This window comes from Merops nubicus, unplaced genomic scaffold, assembly GCF_000691845.1.
Source record: "Merops nubicus isolate BGI_N331 unplaced genomic scaffold, ASM69184v1 scaffold6338, whole genome shotgun sequence".
Classification (NCBI taxonomy): Eukaryota; Metazoa; Chordata; class Aves; order Coraciiformes; family Meropidae; genus Merops; species Merops nubicus.
The window spans coordinates 31-14,832 of NW_008623546.1; the positions used below are offsets into that span (position 1 = coordinate 31).

The 14,802-nt window shown below is 40.6% G+C and overlaps 1 protein-coding gene across 1 annotated transcript; it reads left to right on the top strand.

Moving 5' to 3' along the window:
- The first annotated feature begins 657 nt into the window (after positions 1-657).
- On the top strand, positions 658-12,813 carry CDCA2 (cell division cycle associated 2). The gene is made up of 14 exons (XM_008945097.1): positions 658-1,174; positions 2,047-2,177; positions 2,486-2,636; positions 3,421-3,629; positions 4,363-4,441; positions 5,219-5,466; positions 6,731-6,818; positions 7,416-7,639; positions 8,081-8,159; positions 9,053-9,105; positions 10,035-10,175; positions 10,599-10,773; positions 11,273-11,490; positions 11,965-12,813. The coding sequence occupies exons 1-14, from the start codon at positions 658-660 to the stop codon at positions 12,811-12,813; spliced, it is 3,162 nt and encodes a 1,053-aa protein (XP_008943345.1).
- Positions 12,814-14,802: the final 1,989 nt, after the last annotated feature.

Genomic DNA, 14,802 nt, shown 5'->3' on the forward strand with positions numbered 1-14,802 from the left:
AGGGAAACTGAGGGGGTGCCGAGGGAGTTGGGGTGCCTGGGGAGTTGGGGTGTGGGCGCGGCGCGGCCCGTGCCGGGCACTGACCCCTCGCACGGTCTCTCCTTTGTACGACCCCGTGGATGCTGGCATCAGATTCTAGTGTAAACTAAGAAAAAAGCCCCAAAGTCGCACACGCGGTGCCTAACGGCTTCATTCGCGTTACACGAAGTACAGAAAAACGCGTTGCCTTTGTGGAGCCGAAGCTTCACTCTGACGTTGTGAAATGCTGCGTGCTTAAAATTCAAGAAACTGCAAAAAAAGCGTCTTAATTTTACCAGCGACCTTTACAGCACCAATAGTTGTTGCAACACTTACAGGAAGACGATCGCAGCGTGGTTGTGCTTAACATGGTTCATACTGACGTGAAGCCTTTGGGGTCCTTTCTGTGCAGTTTCCTGGAGATAAGACTTGCCCATTCCACCATGCTGTTAATTAAACACCTTATTCCAGGAAAAAAATAGATTTGGTAAAAGTTTGTAGTAGTAGGGTAAAGTTTGGTAGTGCTCTCTTCCTTTAACAAATCCCTATTAATTTTTTTTTTTTTAAATTTATTTGATAGGTATCTAACTACAGGAGAGCAAAGACTGACTAAATGTTTCTTAAAACACGTCACTAACAATGCACAGACGGTCTGACATAAATGCTGCCCTGGAAGTTAAAGACAACGAGAGTAAATACATGGAAGTGAAGGAAGAGGCATCTTTCCCTCATCCACCAAAAGAGAAGATTTGCAAAGTGACTAAATCAAGAACTATAAGGGCATCTAAGGAGAATCTAAGGGATGGGAATGAGGCACAGTTGCAAAAATCCCCCCTGAAATGCCCCCAAGGCCTCGAGGAGGAATCCTACCGTGACAAGGAGGGTGTTGAGAGCTGCCAGTTCACAGAATGCCCTCTTGACAGGCTAAAAGGGGATGTGGCTGGTGAATGCCTTTTGCCTCTGAACAGCAAGGAAAACGTTCCCATACCTGTTTCTTTGTGGGATGAATGCTACTGCACACCTGACAGGGACAAAGCAGAAGAAAAATCTGACTGTGGAATACCAGAGAAACAGAGGAAAACCCCGGCTGATTTTGCAACTGTAACAATTACTGAATTTGGGATGAGCCAGGAGAGCTTTACCAAACATTCACTAGGTAAGGCTGGAGTGACTGTGGCTGTGTCCTTCCCTGAGGGATGTCTGGAGGTCATCTTGTCCAAGGGCTTACCAAAATCCACTTTGGCTCGGGTTGTCTGGCTGGGTTTGAGGATGCCCAAGGAGAGGACTGTGATATGTTGCTTTAATTCCCTCTTCAACTTTTTTCTCTCCAGTTGGTTAGGTGCCAGTGAGTTTCACAAGGGAGTAGTAAGATAAAGTTTGCAAGTATTGATAGACTGTTGCTTAACCAGCAGTTGAAGAAATAAGGGCAGCTCATTAATGAGTTTAGTTAAAGAGTAACTTGTTTTTGGGAAGATAATTCACTTTTGCACAGGAAGGGTTCCTGAGCAGGTGACTTTGTTTTCATAAATAGCATAAATCACTCTTAAAAGTTTCACAAGGGAGTAGTAAGATAAAGTTTGCAAGTATTGATAGACTGTTGCTTAACCAGCAGTTGAAGAAATAAGGGCAGCTCATTAATGAGTTTAGTTAAAGAGTAACTTGTTTTTGGGAAGATAATTCACTTTTGCACAGGAAGGGTTCCTGAGCAGGTGACTTTGTTTTCATAAATAGCATAAATCACTCTTAAAACAGAAAAAAGAAAAAAATTGCACTTTTAAAGCTTTATTCTTACAAAAAAAAGTCTTGTTTCCCCCTGTGCTGTCCCTGTTCAGGGCAGTCTCCAGCCTCCCTCAAACTGAGACGAAGATCCGCCATCGGCGTGCGGGGCTCTCCCGAAAACAACGCCCTCATCAAGTTCCTTGCCCAACAGAGAAGCAGCCTCTTAAAAAAGAAAAAAATTGCCCTTTTAAAGCTTTATGTGTTCTTACCAAAAAAAGTCTTGTTTCCCCCTGTCCTGTCCCTGTTCAGGGCAGTCTCCAGCCTCCCTCAAACTGAGACGAAGATCCGCCATCGGCGTGCGGGGCTCTCCCGAAAACAACGCCCTCATCAAGTTCCTTGCCCAACAGAGAAGCAGCAGGCAAAAAGCAGCTTTCACACAGGTGAGAGTCTTTCTCAGGTACCCAGTGTGTCAGTTTAGGTCCCCCAGCAATCACTATGTGCTGAAAGGAGGAGGAGGCAAGTTTGGGGAAGAAGGCAGGAGAAGAAATAACCATGGCCTTCATGTTATTGACTCCCCGTGGACGTCACTTACATTTAGAGGTTCTGGCTGTGTAGAGTCTGGAGACTTCTCCATCTCTAGTTTCTCACATACTGACTTTTGTTTACCATAACCTTTCTTTTCCTGCATTTGCCATGTCTAATGAGGGGAAAAAGAAAACGTCTCATGTGGTTAATTTTGTTTTGGCAGGCTAGTCCTTTTAAATATGACCACCTCAGGTCGCTGAAGAACAAGATAGATGCCTTTCAAACATCTTTTAAGGCAGTACAAGAAGCTGAAGGGGAGACTGGCTTCCCTGGACCATCCCAAGGGGATCATGCTTCCCAGGAAGCAGGCTCGTGTAAGTTGATTGTATTTCTGGTCAATGATTTAACTTAAACATCTTGTCTTCCTTTAGCCCAAAAAGTACAAAACTGCAAACACTTAATATAAACCCAAGAAATCTTCCCTTGTAAGGATGGGCACAGGTTTTTTTGTGTTTGCTTTGAGGTCTTTTTTTTTGTTTATCTTATTTTTTAGTCCATCCTGAATAGTGGTTTCTTAGAACAACCCCTGAAGAAAAATGAAGACTAGTAATTTTTGTGACTGTTTCCTTAGTTTTCCTTTCTAGATTTATCCCTTTTAATTGACTTTATAAAATTTTATTTTTATGACAGCTGGGTTTGGCTGTTGTAACTTTGATCTCTCTTGATTGTGATGTGCCAGCCTTTGTTTAATAGCTTAAGTGCAGTAGTTTTAGAAATCCCATCAGGTTACTGTGGCATTAATATCCTTATTTCCTAATGAAAACAGTGTTGCAGAAGCCAGTCAGGGCAGTGCTGTGGTCACTGTGAGGAGGTGATAGTGTAAAACTACTCTGCTTTTGCTTCTTTGACATTGGTGGGCTTAACATTTACATGAAAATAATAGCTTGCTTTGTTTTGAAGTGTTAGTAATGTCATTTTCAAAGCAGAACCAAAAGAAGCATGTGTTGCCTTTTTCCTGACTAGAAAATTACCTTTCTTTTTGGATCTTACCATCCTTTTGGTGAATGAGCACAAAAAGAGCATTCATTGAAAAACCTGACATTTGTCTTTGTGGCTTGTTGTTTGGGTTTTGTTCTGTTTTGTCTGTAACTGATGCAGCTCAGAACAAAGTATCTCTTACAAAGGAGTGGAACGTGGATCAGGGGAGTGAAAAGTTCATGGTAGACAACAGTGGAGCTGATTGGAAAGAAAATTTGAGACCAAGTTTGAGCAGCTGCAGGGAGTCTGGTACCAAGATATGCCCCATCGTGTCTGCATGCCAAGATGTGACTGTCACTGAGCCTGCTGCTGCTGCTGCTGGTGCAAAGGTACTTAGCTAAGTGTGGGCACAGCACTCAGGAAAACAAATAGCCCAGGAAATCTCCCTTGTAGGAATTTTACATCTTACTATCAAGCCAAAGGAAGGAAACTCTGGTGTGGGCACTGATCCATTTGGACTGACAGTGCGTAACCCAGAGACTTGCTGCTGGTGCTTCTGAGGGGGTGCTCACCTTTCTCCTACATGCAGATGTTCTTTGGGGATGCTCTCAGCTGTCCTAGTCCATAAGATTATACTCTTTTCTGACAATCACATGGAAAAGCTTATTTTATTCCATTAATGAAATTTACATATGCCTTACTTGTTTTGAATCCACAGCTGTAACTGTGGGATGTCAAATTCACAGATGTGCACAATACAACTTTTTCCAGATGTCAAAATCAACTTTATTGATCATTGGGATGACTTTGAATGCAGTTTTTAATCTTCACCTTTTATGTATTTGGCAGTTATTTGATATTCCATGAAAAAAAAAAAGATACAATTGTATACATTTCTGATGTTTAATCCTTTTAAGCATTTAGTGCTGCTGTTTGAGGAAAAGAAACTCAAGTAAAGCAGTGGATGATTGAGAAAACTCTGAAATCCTTGTCTATAGGATTAAAAAACTCAGTAAATCATGCTGCTTTAAAAGGAAGGATTTGAAAGTAGTCCTTTATTTCTTTATCATGTTATGTGTGTGTGTATATGTATATTAAAAACATCTTATAACTTTTTTCTAGGAATGGGTTAATGAACAACACAATCCCATTGAGTCGTCAGAGGCTGTTTTAATTAGAGATATCTTAGAAACAGAGCATGGTAAGAGGATTCATCACTATTATAATCTTTGTCACATTCTTACTAGAAGATAAAATTTGTAAGGAAATATTTCAGAAGCATTTCTTGTCTACAATTTTTAATGCAGTAGAAACCTGATAAAAATATTGACATAGAAGCTGATGGAACAAAACAAAAAGTACTGCAAATAACTCTGTTCAGGGGCTGTCTCAAAGAGACTCAAGTCCCAGTTTAAAAACTGACTTTGGAGCTAGTGTAGCATTAAGTGTGTTTATACTTAAGCACAAAATTCATAGGAAGGAAACAGCTTTTATGAGAAGAGCTGAAGAATTTGGAAGGTGGGGTAGGGCCTCGTGGGTGGTATGTTGGCAGTCTGATTCTGGTATAAGAAGCCAGCTCAAACCAGCATGGCCTGGGAACAACTGTTCAGAGTTTTCCTTAATTTTGCTAGCAGGCCATTTTTAGGGAAGAGTTCAGCTGAGTAGTTCCTGCTGGTGAAGGAGTAGAGGGGTGTTAATTAGAGAAGACTTAATCTTTTTTTCTCGGTTTACATGGATGAGAGAGAAATTCTTGGGCAAAATGTCTTTTCCTTCATGCAGTGTGCCCTTTTTACAAAGAAATATCTCAAAATATGAAACGTCTGTGTGGCTCAATAGTAGAAATTTGGAAACATGGATTTTTTTTGTGATGCTGCTGCACAGAATCTATAGAGACGTGTACATTTATAGTTCATGTTGCTAATGTTAAAGTATGGAATGTTAATTCAATCTTTAATTGTCATATCTGTATGCTTTAAAGGTTTCACTTCTGACCCCATCACTAAAGACTTTAGAAGGGATGTTTTATCAGCTCTAAGCAGGAAGAAAGCTGGTTTTGTGGAAGAACTGAGTCTGGAAATGTTTTATGGGAGCAAGCCACCTACCACACCACCTGCCACACCACTGAGGACAGGAAGTGCTTCAATAAATGAACAGGCACAGAGTGGCTCCAGGCTGCGGTCTGTGCTGAAGAAAACACCAGTGAAGGCACCAGTGGATGGCACAGAGGTTGGTGTCTTGTCCCACTACGTGGTGATGAGGGAAATGAATCTTTGTCATCCCCCAAAAACGGGCTGTCCCTGCACAGCAGGGCCACAGAGGTGGTGGAGCTGTGACAATGAGTCTGGAAATAATACAAAGCTATTGATTGGCTCTTCCTAATGACAGTCAGTAAGTGTTGTGGGTCAAGGCATGTGGCTGAACACCCATCTCCCTGTGGGTAAAGGCATGTGGCTGAACACCCATCTCCCTGCTTGCACTCTAAGGCTGAAAGTGGGGCAGTACTTCATAAAAAATGAGAAGAGAGAAAGTAAGACAGAAGAGAAAGAAAGAGGAGAAACTGAAGAGGAAAGAGAAGGTATCACCACCCATGGATCTAGAGGTGTTGTCCTGAGTCGAGGTCCTGGTCTGAGGGTGTGGGGCTGGCCACGATTCTTTCCTCTCTGGAGTTTTTATGGAGATTTGTGCCCAATCTCTATAAAGGTATTTCGAGAATCTTCTTGAAGTGAGGTGAGAGGACTCCAACAGAGCATGTACACAGATGGGGTCACATACCAGTGGGACATTTCATTGGGGTACCTGTTCAAAACAACCACCCAAGACCCCATGAAATGCCCCTCACCTCATTTCAGGAAGATTCTCAAGTCTACAATACACATGCACAGCGTGGAGACCACCCAGCAACTTAGACAGTGCCCCAGAGGAGGGCAGATGTCTATAAAAACTCAAGACATGGAAGAATCGTGGTCAACCCACCACCTTCAGACCAGGACCTTGACTCAGGATGATGATGCAGGATCCATGAGTGGTGATGCCTTTTCTTGTCTCTTAACTTTCTTCTGTCTTTTTTTCTTCTGGCTTACTTTCTGACTCTCTTCTACTCAGAGTTTCGAGGCAAGTTCACCTTATTGTCCTTGACAGTTGGTTAACTGACTGACATGGAGTGGTTCTGCAGTCATGGTGGTACTACCAGAAGCTGAGTTGTGGTTAAAGATGCTCTGACTAATTGACATGCCTTGGAAAAAATGTGATGCTCTTGATGGATGTCTCTTTGCTGTGTGGTCCTCTTGGAAGCTTCCTTTGAGGCCTTCACGTTATGAGAAGATCCATATGTGTGTTGAGTTTTACTCATTTCAAAAAACAAGTAGTTTTTTTAAATAGTAGAACTGGTTATTGAATGTTGCTTACAGAAAAAGTTACTTTTGCTTGATTTGAACAAGAACAATAATTTAAGTGGCATTGAGTAGGTGATTGTGTCACTTAAATTTGATAGGGATGCTGGAACGATGCGGTTGGCAGAGGAGGGGTTGAATCTTTCTCAGTCTCCAGTTGTGCAGAGATCTCTGAAGCACTGCAAACAGGTCAGATTCCCTTTCAGTTTTCTAAATAGGTGGAGTATTTATTATGCCAGGTCATAAAGAGGTTTTGCCTTTCTGGTAAATGTGAAGAGTTATATGAATTAGCCACCACTGAAGTAGCTCCTGTGTAGCATCCTGCTGCCTGAAGTGGAAAATAAGTTTGCCAGGGAAAACAATGTGTATTAAAAAAAAAAATAGCCTGCAGCATAACTTCAGAAATCCTCTAATATTAGAAGTATTTGTCAAGAAAACTATTAACTCTTATAATAAGAGTTTTATTTATTTTGTTTTATATTACTTATTATAATGAGTACAGCACCTAATTGTCAAGAAATTTTCCACTTCTCAACTGGAACTGGTGGAACAGCAAGTCTTTTCCTAGTCTTCTATTTTCTTCCTTAGTTCTTGACACTGTAGTAGAGCTATAGTGAAAGTTCTGGCTGAATCCACAGCAAAGGTAGATGTGATACTTTGCTCTTTGTCTGGAGGGTGATGTGATTTTTAAGAGGATGTTAAGGCCCGTAAAAAGACCTTTAAAAGTCTCATCTCTGTGAAAGTTCTGTTTTAAATTCACTAAGCCCTCTACGTGTCTTATTGCAGTAGAGAAAACCAAATGCCCTAGCTCTGAGAGGCCAAAGAAGAAGAGAGTCACTTTTGGGGAAGTTCTGAGCCCAGAAATATTCGACGAGGCTCTGCCTGCGAACACTCCCCTGCGCAGAGGGGCAGCTCCAGCCCCCCAACCCCCTGCCCAGAGCAACAGCCCTGCTGCAGGGCCAGGCCCTGGGGGGGAGCCACTGCCCCAGCCAGATTTCGACTGCACTGAGGCAAGTTTCCTCTTTTTTTGGTGGCTTGTTAGTTTTAATCTATAAAAACATCCTCTTAGTCTCTGCAGAGGTTTGATTGTTGTTGTTGTTTAATTTTTTCTCCAGTCAGCCTGGTTTTGAAGAGAAATTGCTAAAATAGAGTCTGCTTGCAGCTTTAGAATGGCATTGAGAACTTTTTGTTTTGCTTTATGAATTCTAAATAGCATCTTGGCCTGTAGAGCTCTGTTTAAAGTTGAGCACTGGTAGCACACCAAATGATTTTGCCTTAGCTTAATGATATACTTTTGATACTGTGTTTTTTTGCCATATGTAGAAAATGAGCTGCAATCTAAGTGAAATAAAATGTCACCTGTCTGTTCTAATCACTAATGGACGAGGAGGTTTTCAATACATACCTGATGTAATATATTGCTAAAAATGTTAACTTTTTTTTGTTTAAAGGAATGTGATGAGTCTCTTCAAGAGTTAGTGGAGGGTCCTGTTGCAGCAGAAGCCCTTTTACCTGTTGAAAATGCAGAAGGTAATGCCAGCTTGTGGTTTTGTCATTAGATAATTCATCTTTCTGTGTCTGAAGATGGAGAGGTGACACAGGGGCTTTGGTTTGGTTTTATTTAGGAGATATATTAACTGTGCTAAAATTTGAATGATCTTGCATTCTTCTAAAGGTCTTTGTAGTTGCTGCAGTGTTTACCTCTTGTTTAAGTTAGCTGGATGTTTTTTGGCCTTTGATTTGAACAAGGACAATAATTTAATTAAATTCCCTACATGCCCCCTGCTCTTGTCCTCCTGGCCACACTCTGTTCTTGATAGGCCAGGATGCTGGTGGTCTTCTTGGCCACCTGGGCACATGCTGGCTCATCTCCAGGCAGGTGGCCACCAGCCCTCTGCAGAGCCCCTGACCCTCAAACACATCAGCACCCATCTCAGTGTGCTGTCATCTGCAAACTCACTGAGGGTGCCTCGGTCCCCTTCAGCTCAGTGATAAAAATATTAAACAAGACTGGCCCAAAACTGAGCCCTGGGAACGGTGCTTGTGACTGGCCACCAGCTGGATCCAACTCCATTCACCACAAGTCCCTGGGGTAGTTTTGGTGGTTTTGAAACAGCAAGCAAGACAACAAAACTTGGAAGGGGCTCGTGCATGTGTGTGTCTGTGAAAGCTGTGTGAGTGCTAGTTGTTTTGTTACTGAATCCTCAAAAGTTTTGGGTCCTGTTTTATAAGGCAAGCCATTAAGTTTGCTTCATCTTGCCATCTTTGACAGTCCTCCAGACTAAGTTACTAGTTACTCAAGACTAAGGTGACTAAACACACTGTGCATAAAGCTAGCAATTATGTGGATAATTTCCTCAAAATGTGATTAACTTCTTGTGTTGAAATTGAATCGATATTCTTATTTTCTTCACATAAAATAGCAGAAACTGACAAATCTGATATGATAAAAACTCGTTCTTCTACTAAAAGGAAGGTAAGTTTCTTTAGTGATGATTGTTTTGTTTTGCTTTTTTTAACTTCTTCAGGCTGAATTGTTACCTTTTATACCTCCTGCTGAGGAGTTTTATGTAAGAGTTTTTACAGCCTCAGGTATGAGGGTTGTATACGTCCAGATATGTGGGAATAACTCATGTTAGTGCAGGTAATCATCTTAAGGACATCTCATTATGAGTGAAAGTGGTTTTCCAGTTATTAAAAACATTTTTGGTTATAGCCTGATACTTTAATTTACTATTCCTGTTGAATTTTCCAGGAAGCTTCCCAAAGAGTCTGACAAAATTTAGAAGAGATCTATTCACAGACTTTCATTCATAGGATCTGGGGCTTCACTCATGGACATTTAAAAACTTACAATCACAGAAAATTGAGATTTGCAACAAAGTTTTCTGTCTAATTTTTGTATTTGGTTTAATTTCTTTGGGGCATAGGAACATGAGAAATGAGAAAATGTGGTTGTGTTCCCAAGTAACCTTTTTGTGTGTGAGCTGTCTCACAGACAGAATAGCACATGTGTAGCTCTCCTGGTTGCTGGAAATTTTAGGTGCACAGAATATATTGTACAACAGTGTGTAAGAAGTGCTTGCAGACTCCAGTGTTGTACAGTTCTAGTTGCTTTATTGGAAGGGGAAAGAAAAAAAATGTAGTGCAAAAAAGTAACCAGTTTTTACTGAAAGGAATAGCTGAAGATGAAAACAGACTATTTTCTGTTTAGAGTCTCCTTTTTGTACAAACAGAACTCTATTGCACTGTGTGAAGAGACTAGCTCTATAAATTAATATCCAGTTGTGAGTGTCCAGCTGTTGGAACCTGTGAAGTGAGAGTAATGAGTGTGGTTCATGTGGTGGCTGGATTGTGAGGCACACACACCCCCCCCAGCAACTCACCCCTCCTGTTCCTCAGCAGCCCAGCGCCGTTTCGGAGGGGGCTGACTCTAGCACCTCAAGAGCCACAAGTACTAAGAATGCTAAAGATACTAAAAACCCAAGAAAGAACAAGTTACAAAGACAAAAGAGTGTAACTGCATCTGCTGCCAAAAAGACACAAGTAAGTGAGAGCCCACTGCAGCTGGTGAATGCTGCCTGTATTTCTCTATCCAAGTCTGTCTGTTTTCTTGGGTGCTTTAGGTGATGATGTTGGCAGTTCTGCTTTCATGTGTTGGAAGGGAAAACACACATTCCTTTTCAAACTAAACATGAAGGAAGAATCTGTAATTTTGAGCTGAAGGGCTAATTTCTCTGTCTTAGATTTGGTGAAATGAAACAAAAATCATATCTTATGTTTGAGAAGTAATTCTCCTTTGACGTTTTAGATGAGTTTGTAGATGGCAGAATGAGTGAAACATTTGTTTTAGGGGAAACAATTGTTGCCCATCAAACTCCAGTAATGCTGTCACTTATTTGTTGTAAAATATTGTGCAGCATCACTATAATCATGTTGTGCTCTATTCAATCTTCTCAATCTTTTCAGAGAGTAAAACATACAAATTATGGGAAAAGAAGAAGGAAAAAAGTAAATAAATCTTTATATGGAGAAAGAGAGATGGCTTCTAAGAAACCTCTTCTCAGCCCTATCGCTGAAATTCCAGAGGATTTCTTTTCTGTCTCATCTCCAAACTCACCAAAGGCAAATGCACTTTTTTCAGGTAATGTGGCTTTTAGGTTTTTTTTTCCTTGTTCTTTCTTTTGCTTTTAATTTTTTATTTCAACAATTATGTGGAAAAAAACTTGTTGATTGTTGTCTTGAGCTCTGTGTATAGGTAAAGAGCCCAGTATACAGTTTTTACTTTTGATTGCTTTTGTAATAGTGAAGTCCAGAGGAACTGGTAGATTAATCTTCTCCAACGGGGTAAATTGATCTCTCATTGGACTCCAGTGTAAAGCTGACAAAAAAACCCACCAAACCTCTCTGTATTCTGACTGGATACTGGTATTTTCATAGTCTTTACAACTGGAAAGTTGGTCATGAATAGTTAAGTGGTATGCAGTAGTTTCTGTTTTTTTTACACTAGTTATCTGGAATGGCTGTTCAGAAGGTTACTTTTATGCAAGTAAATTCCTACAAAGCTTTTGTTATAATATTTAAAAGAAGATTTTGTACATTCACAAGCAGAGTCAAGTAACCCTATGTTTATTCTAATTCAGAGGATGTATTTTTAGCTAGTACCCAATTTGGGGATGATTGCAAGGATGTTCAACAGAAGGCAGTGGTTGAAAGCATGAGAGAGACAAACATCCAAGAAGTTGATGTGCATGGAAGCTCTAAGGACCTGGGTGCTGCAGGAGCCAGCAGCTCCCATGATACAGTGATTCAGGTGTCAGATGGTGCTGATGTGGAGCCTGCCTCTGGCCTTGATCAGAAGGTAAGTGATATGCTTAAAGATACTGCTAGAATACAAATCAGAATTGTGTTTGATGTTGAGTCAAAGTAATGTTTTCAGAGAAGAAAAAAACCTAGGAGTAATTAAGCACTGGACCAGGCTGTGTGGAGAGGCCATGGAATCTCATCCCTGGGAGGAAGGACAGGTACTTCAGGACATGGTTTAGTGGCCGTGGGAGTGTTGGGTTGATGGTTGGACTTGATGATCTTGGAGGTCTTTTCCAACCTTAGTGATTCTATGATGCTATGAAGTATTCAGAACTCAACAAGACCTCGAGCAACTGAAGTTTGGCTCCACAATGGAGCAGATTCCAACATGGAGGTTTCTATGTGAGGTTTTTGAGAATGACTAGACTTGGTGAGGAAAGCAATAGCAGTTGTTTCATTGTCAACTGCTTGAAACCAGGATTTTGTGATTTACCTTTTGCCTCTATTAAAATATTAATTTTTTTTTCAGTTTTCAAACATTGTGCCAGATGTGAAGTGTGGTTTTGATACAGCTGAGTATTTCCAAGAAGGTAAAGAGCCTGCATGTGTAAAAGAGGCAGAAGAAAGTGGTTCCCTGATAGAAAGTGAGAAATTGGAAGGAAATCTCCTAAATAAGGTGGAGCAGCTAACTGGGCTAGAATTTGTGGAACAACAGGACTCTAGTCTGCATGAGGGTGTCCAAAGTACTTGGTGTCCACAGAAAGATTCTGTGGGAGGTAGTTCATCAAGAAGAAGAGGAAGAAGAAGCAGTGCTATTTTTTTTCCTCCTGTTGAAAAATTGGAAACAACTGTAAACAGTCCTCTGGTTTCTTTTAATATAGATGAGGTTTTATCTGTTCCTCAGCTAAAAACTGACTCCTTGAGGCCTTTTAAAAGAAAGAGTGATAACAGTGGTGAAAAAAGAGTGAGGCGCAGCATGAGGTTACACAGAGATTCAGGAATGGAAGGACTTGCATGGGTTCAAGTGCCCAATGAGACTGAAAAGACCCCTCCCCAGCCAGCTTCTGCTCGCAAGACCCGAAGAACAATCGGCACATCCATCCTGCTGGAATCTGAGATCATCCACCACAAAGAACAAGATCTCATCCTGTCGTCAGCACCGGGGAAGGAGAACAATGACTCTGTTCATCTTGCTGGTAATCCTTGCAGGAGAGGGAGGAGGAAAAGCCTGTGTGTACCCACACCTCAGGAAACCAGAACCTCATCTCAGATCTCCCGGAGAAGGAGCACAACAAATTCTGTATATAGAAGGCACAGAAGTCACCAAAACCACTATGAAGATGTAGAAAGACCTCTTGAAAATCACTCTAACATTTAGCGAGGTTTCAGCTACTTCTGATTTTCTGAAGTAATGGTCAGTATTAGATTCCTGTGTTCTCTCTGAAGTGCTGTTTTCTTCTCTCTCCAACTTCTGTTTCCTTACGTAATATTTCATTTTTCATGTTCTGGATAACTTGGAACTGATTTTCCCTGTCTTTATGGCTAAAATGCCTGATGGTCAGAAGCACACATGGAGAACTGCTTTCCTCAGGGGAGACAGTCATGGCAGGTAATCAAGAGGATACAAAATTTTTCTGCCATGATGAACTAAATTTGACATCTCTTTATTCTAGTCTGCATCCTTGCTTATGTATTTCCATGCTTCAGTGCTGGCTGCAGAGTAGTGGCAGTTAAATGATGCTAATATTAAAAACTCAACAAATGAACCGTTTTCTTTGCAACACCCAGTTCAGTCATTTCAAGAAGGCAAAGAGGGATTTTTCTCAGCTGGAAGGGTTGTTCTAGGGGCTCAGGAATTTTGATTCAAGACACAGCAGTCTGACAATACACAAAATTGGCACAATGTTTGTGCATTTGTAGGTTTTGATCACAGCCTGGGATTTTCTCATATTTAGATAAATATTTACAGCTGTGGTCCCTGCACAGGAGTGTGGGATTTTTTGCCCCTGCAGCTTGGCCATGATTGTTAGGCTGGATGTCTTTAGGAGACCATTCTGCTCCACTCTCAAGTGCACAACCAACATATGAAGCTGCTAAATGGAGGCATGTCAGCAAATGTGTGACTCTCAGCTGATTTAAACAGGAACAAATCTGATAGTTCAAAATTAGTCTGTGGTGACAAGTTACTTTTTAGGAGATTTGGGGTTGATACTAATCCATATTTTACTGATAAAGCTCTTTCTTTTTTCTTTGAAAAGCTTAAGATTGTTCTATTTTTGAAGTTTAATTGAAGTAGATAACACGTGAATTTGTCTTTAGTTAAACCATGATGTTGTAAAGTCTGCCCTTTCAGCTGGAGATGCTCAAGGTGTTGATGTTTCCCATGTGCTTGATCATGCCTTTCAAATGAAGCTCTTTTTTTTCTTTGAAAGAACAGGACTCAAGCTTAAGATTGTTCTATTTTTGAAGTTTAATTGAAGTAGATAACACGTGAATTTGTCTTTAGTTAAACCATGATGTTGTAAAGTCTGCCCTTTCAGCTGGAGATGCTCAAGGTGTTGATGTTTCCCATGTGCTTGATCATGCCTTTCAAATGGCTTTTGAAATCTGCATTAATTTTCTTCCAGATTTCAAAAATATCCTTAATAAACCCTTGAGATTCTCTGGAAATAAGAAAGAAATCAGTTCTGGCTTGAAGGGGAGGAGTAGAAGGCCAGGAAGCTGTTACCATCTTCTGGAAAGACTTTGCTTTACCTTCTGGGTGTGGCAGGGGTAGAGTTCCCATAAGTAAGACTAAATTTTGTGTTAGGAAGAGTTCATGAATTCTGCTTCTCCAGTGTGAAGATTGGTCATTTAGGGGAAAAAAAAAAAAGCTTTTAAATCTTTATTGTATATAACATTAATTTAAAAAAATTAAATTGGCTGAGGAAAGTGAAACATTCATCATACAATAAAGCTGTGCTTCCTTTCTGGACAGTTCCAATTTTCAGTGTATGTGTAGTAAATACAGCACATATTATTCAGTAGTTGACCTGTCATCTTGCTGTTCTCATTTTTCTAGTTTGAACAGTGTAATAAAAAGTGATGACTGTAGGTGGTCTACTTAAACATTTGCTGTTGCTTTCATTTTTCATACTGTTCTGTTTCAGCCCCAGTGAAATACCTGTGCCAGCTTGGAGGAAATAGCTTTCTGCTGAAAGTGATCTCTTCTGTGACCTTGTTTTTAACATTATTGATGTGGAATAAAATACTTTATGTACTTGGCTGCTTTTATAAAGCTTAAAAGCAAACAGAACGATTTCATTTTTATGCATGTTTTTACTTTTCTCTACAGACATCATCAGCTTTTCCCAAGACAAGAACTCCT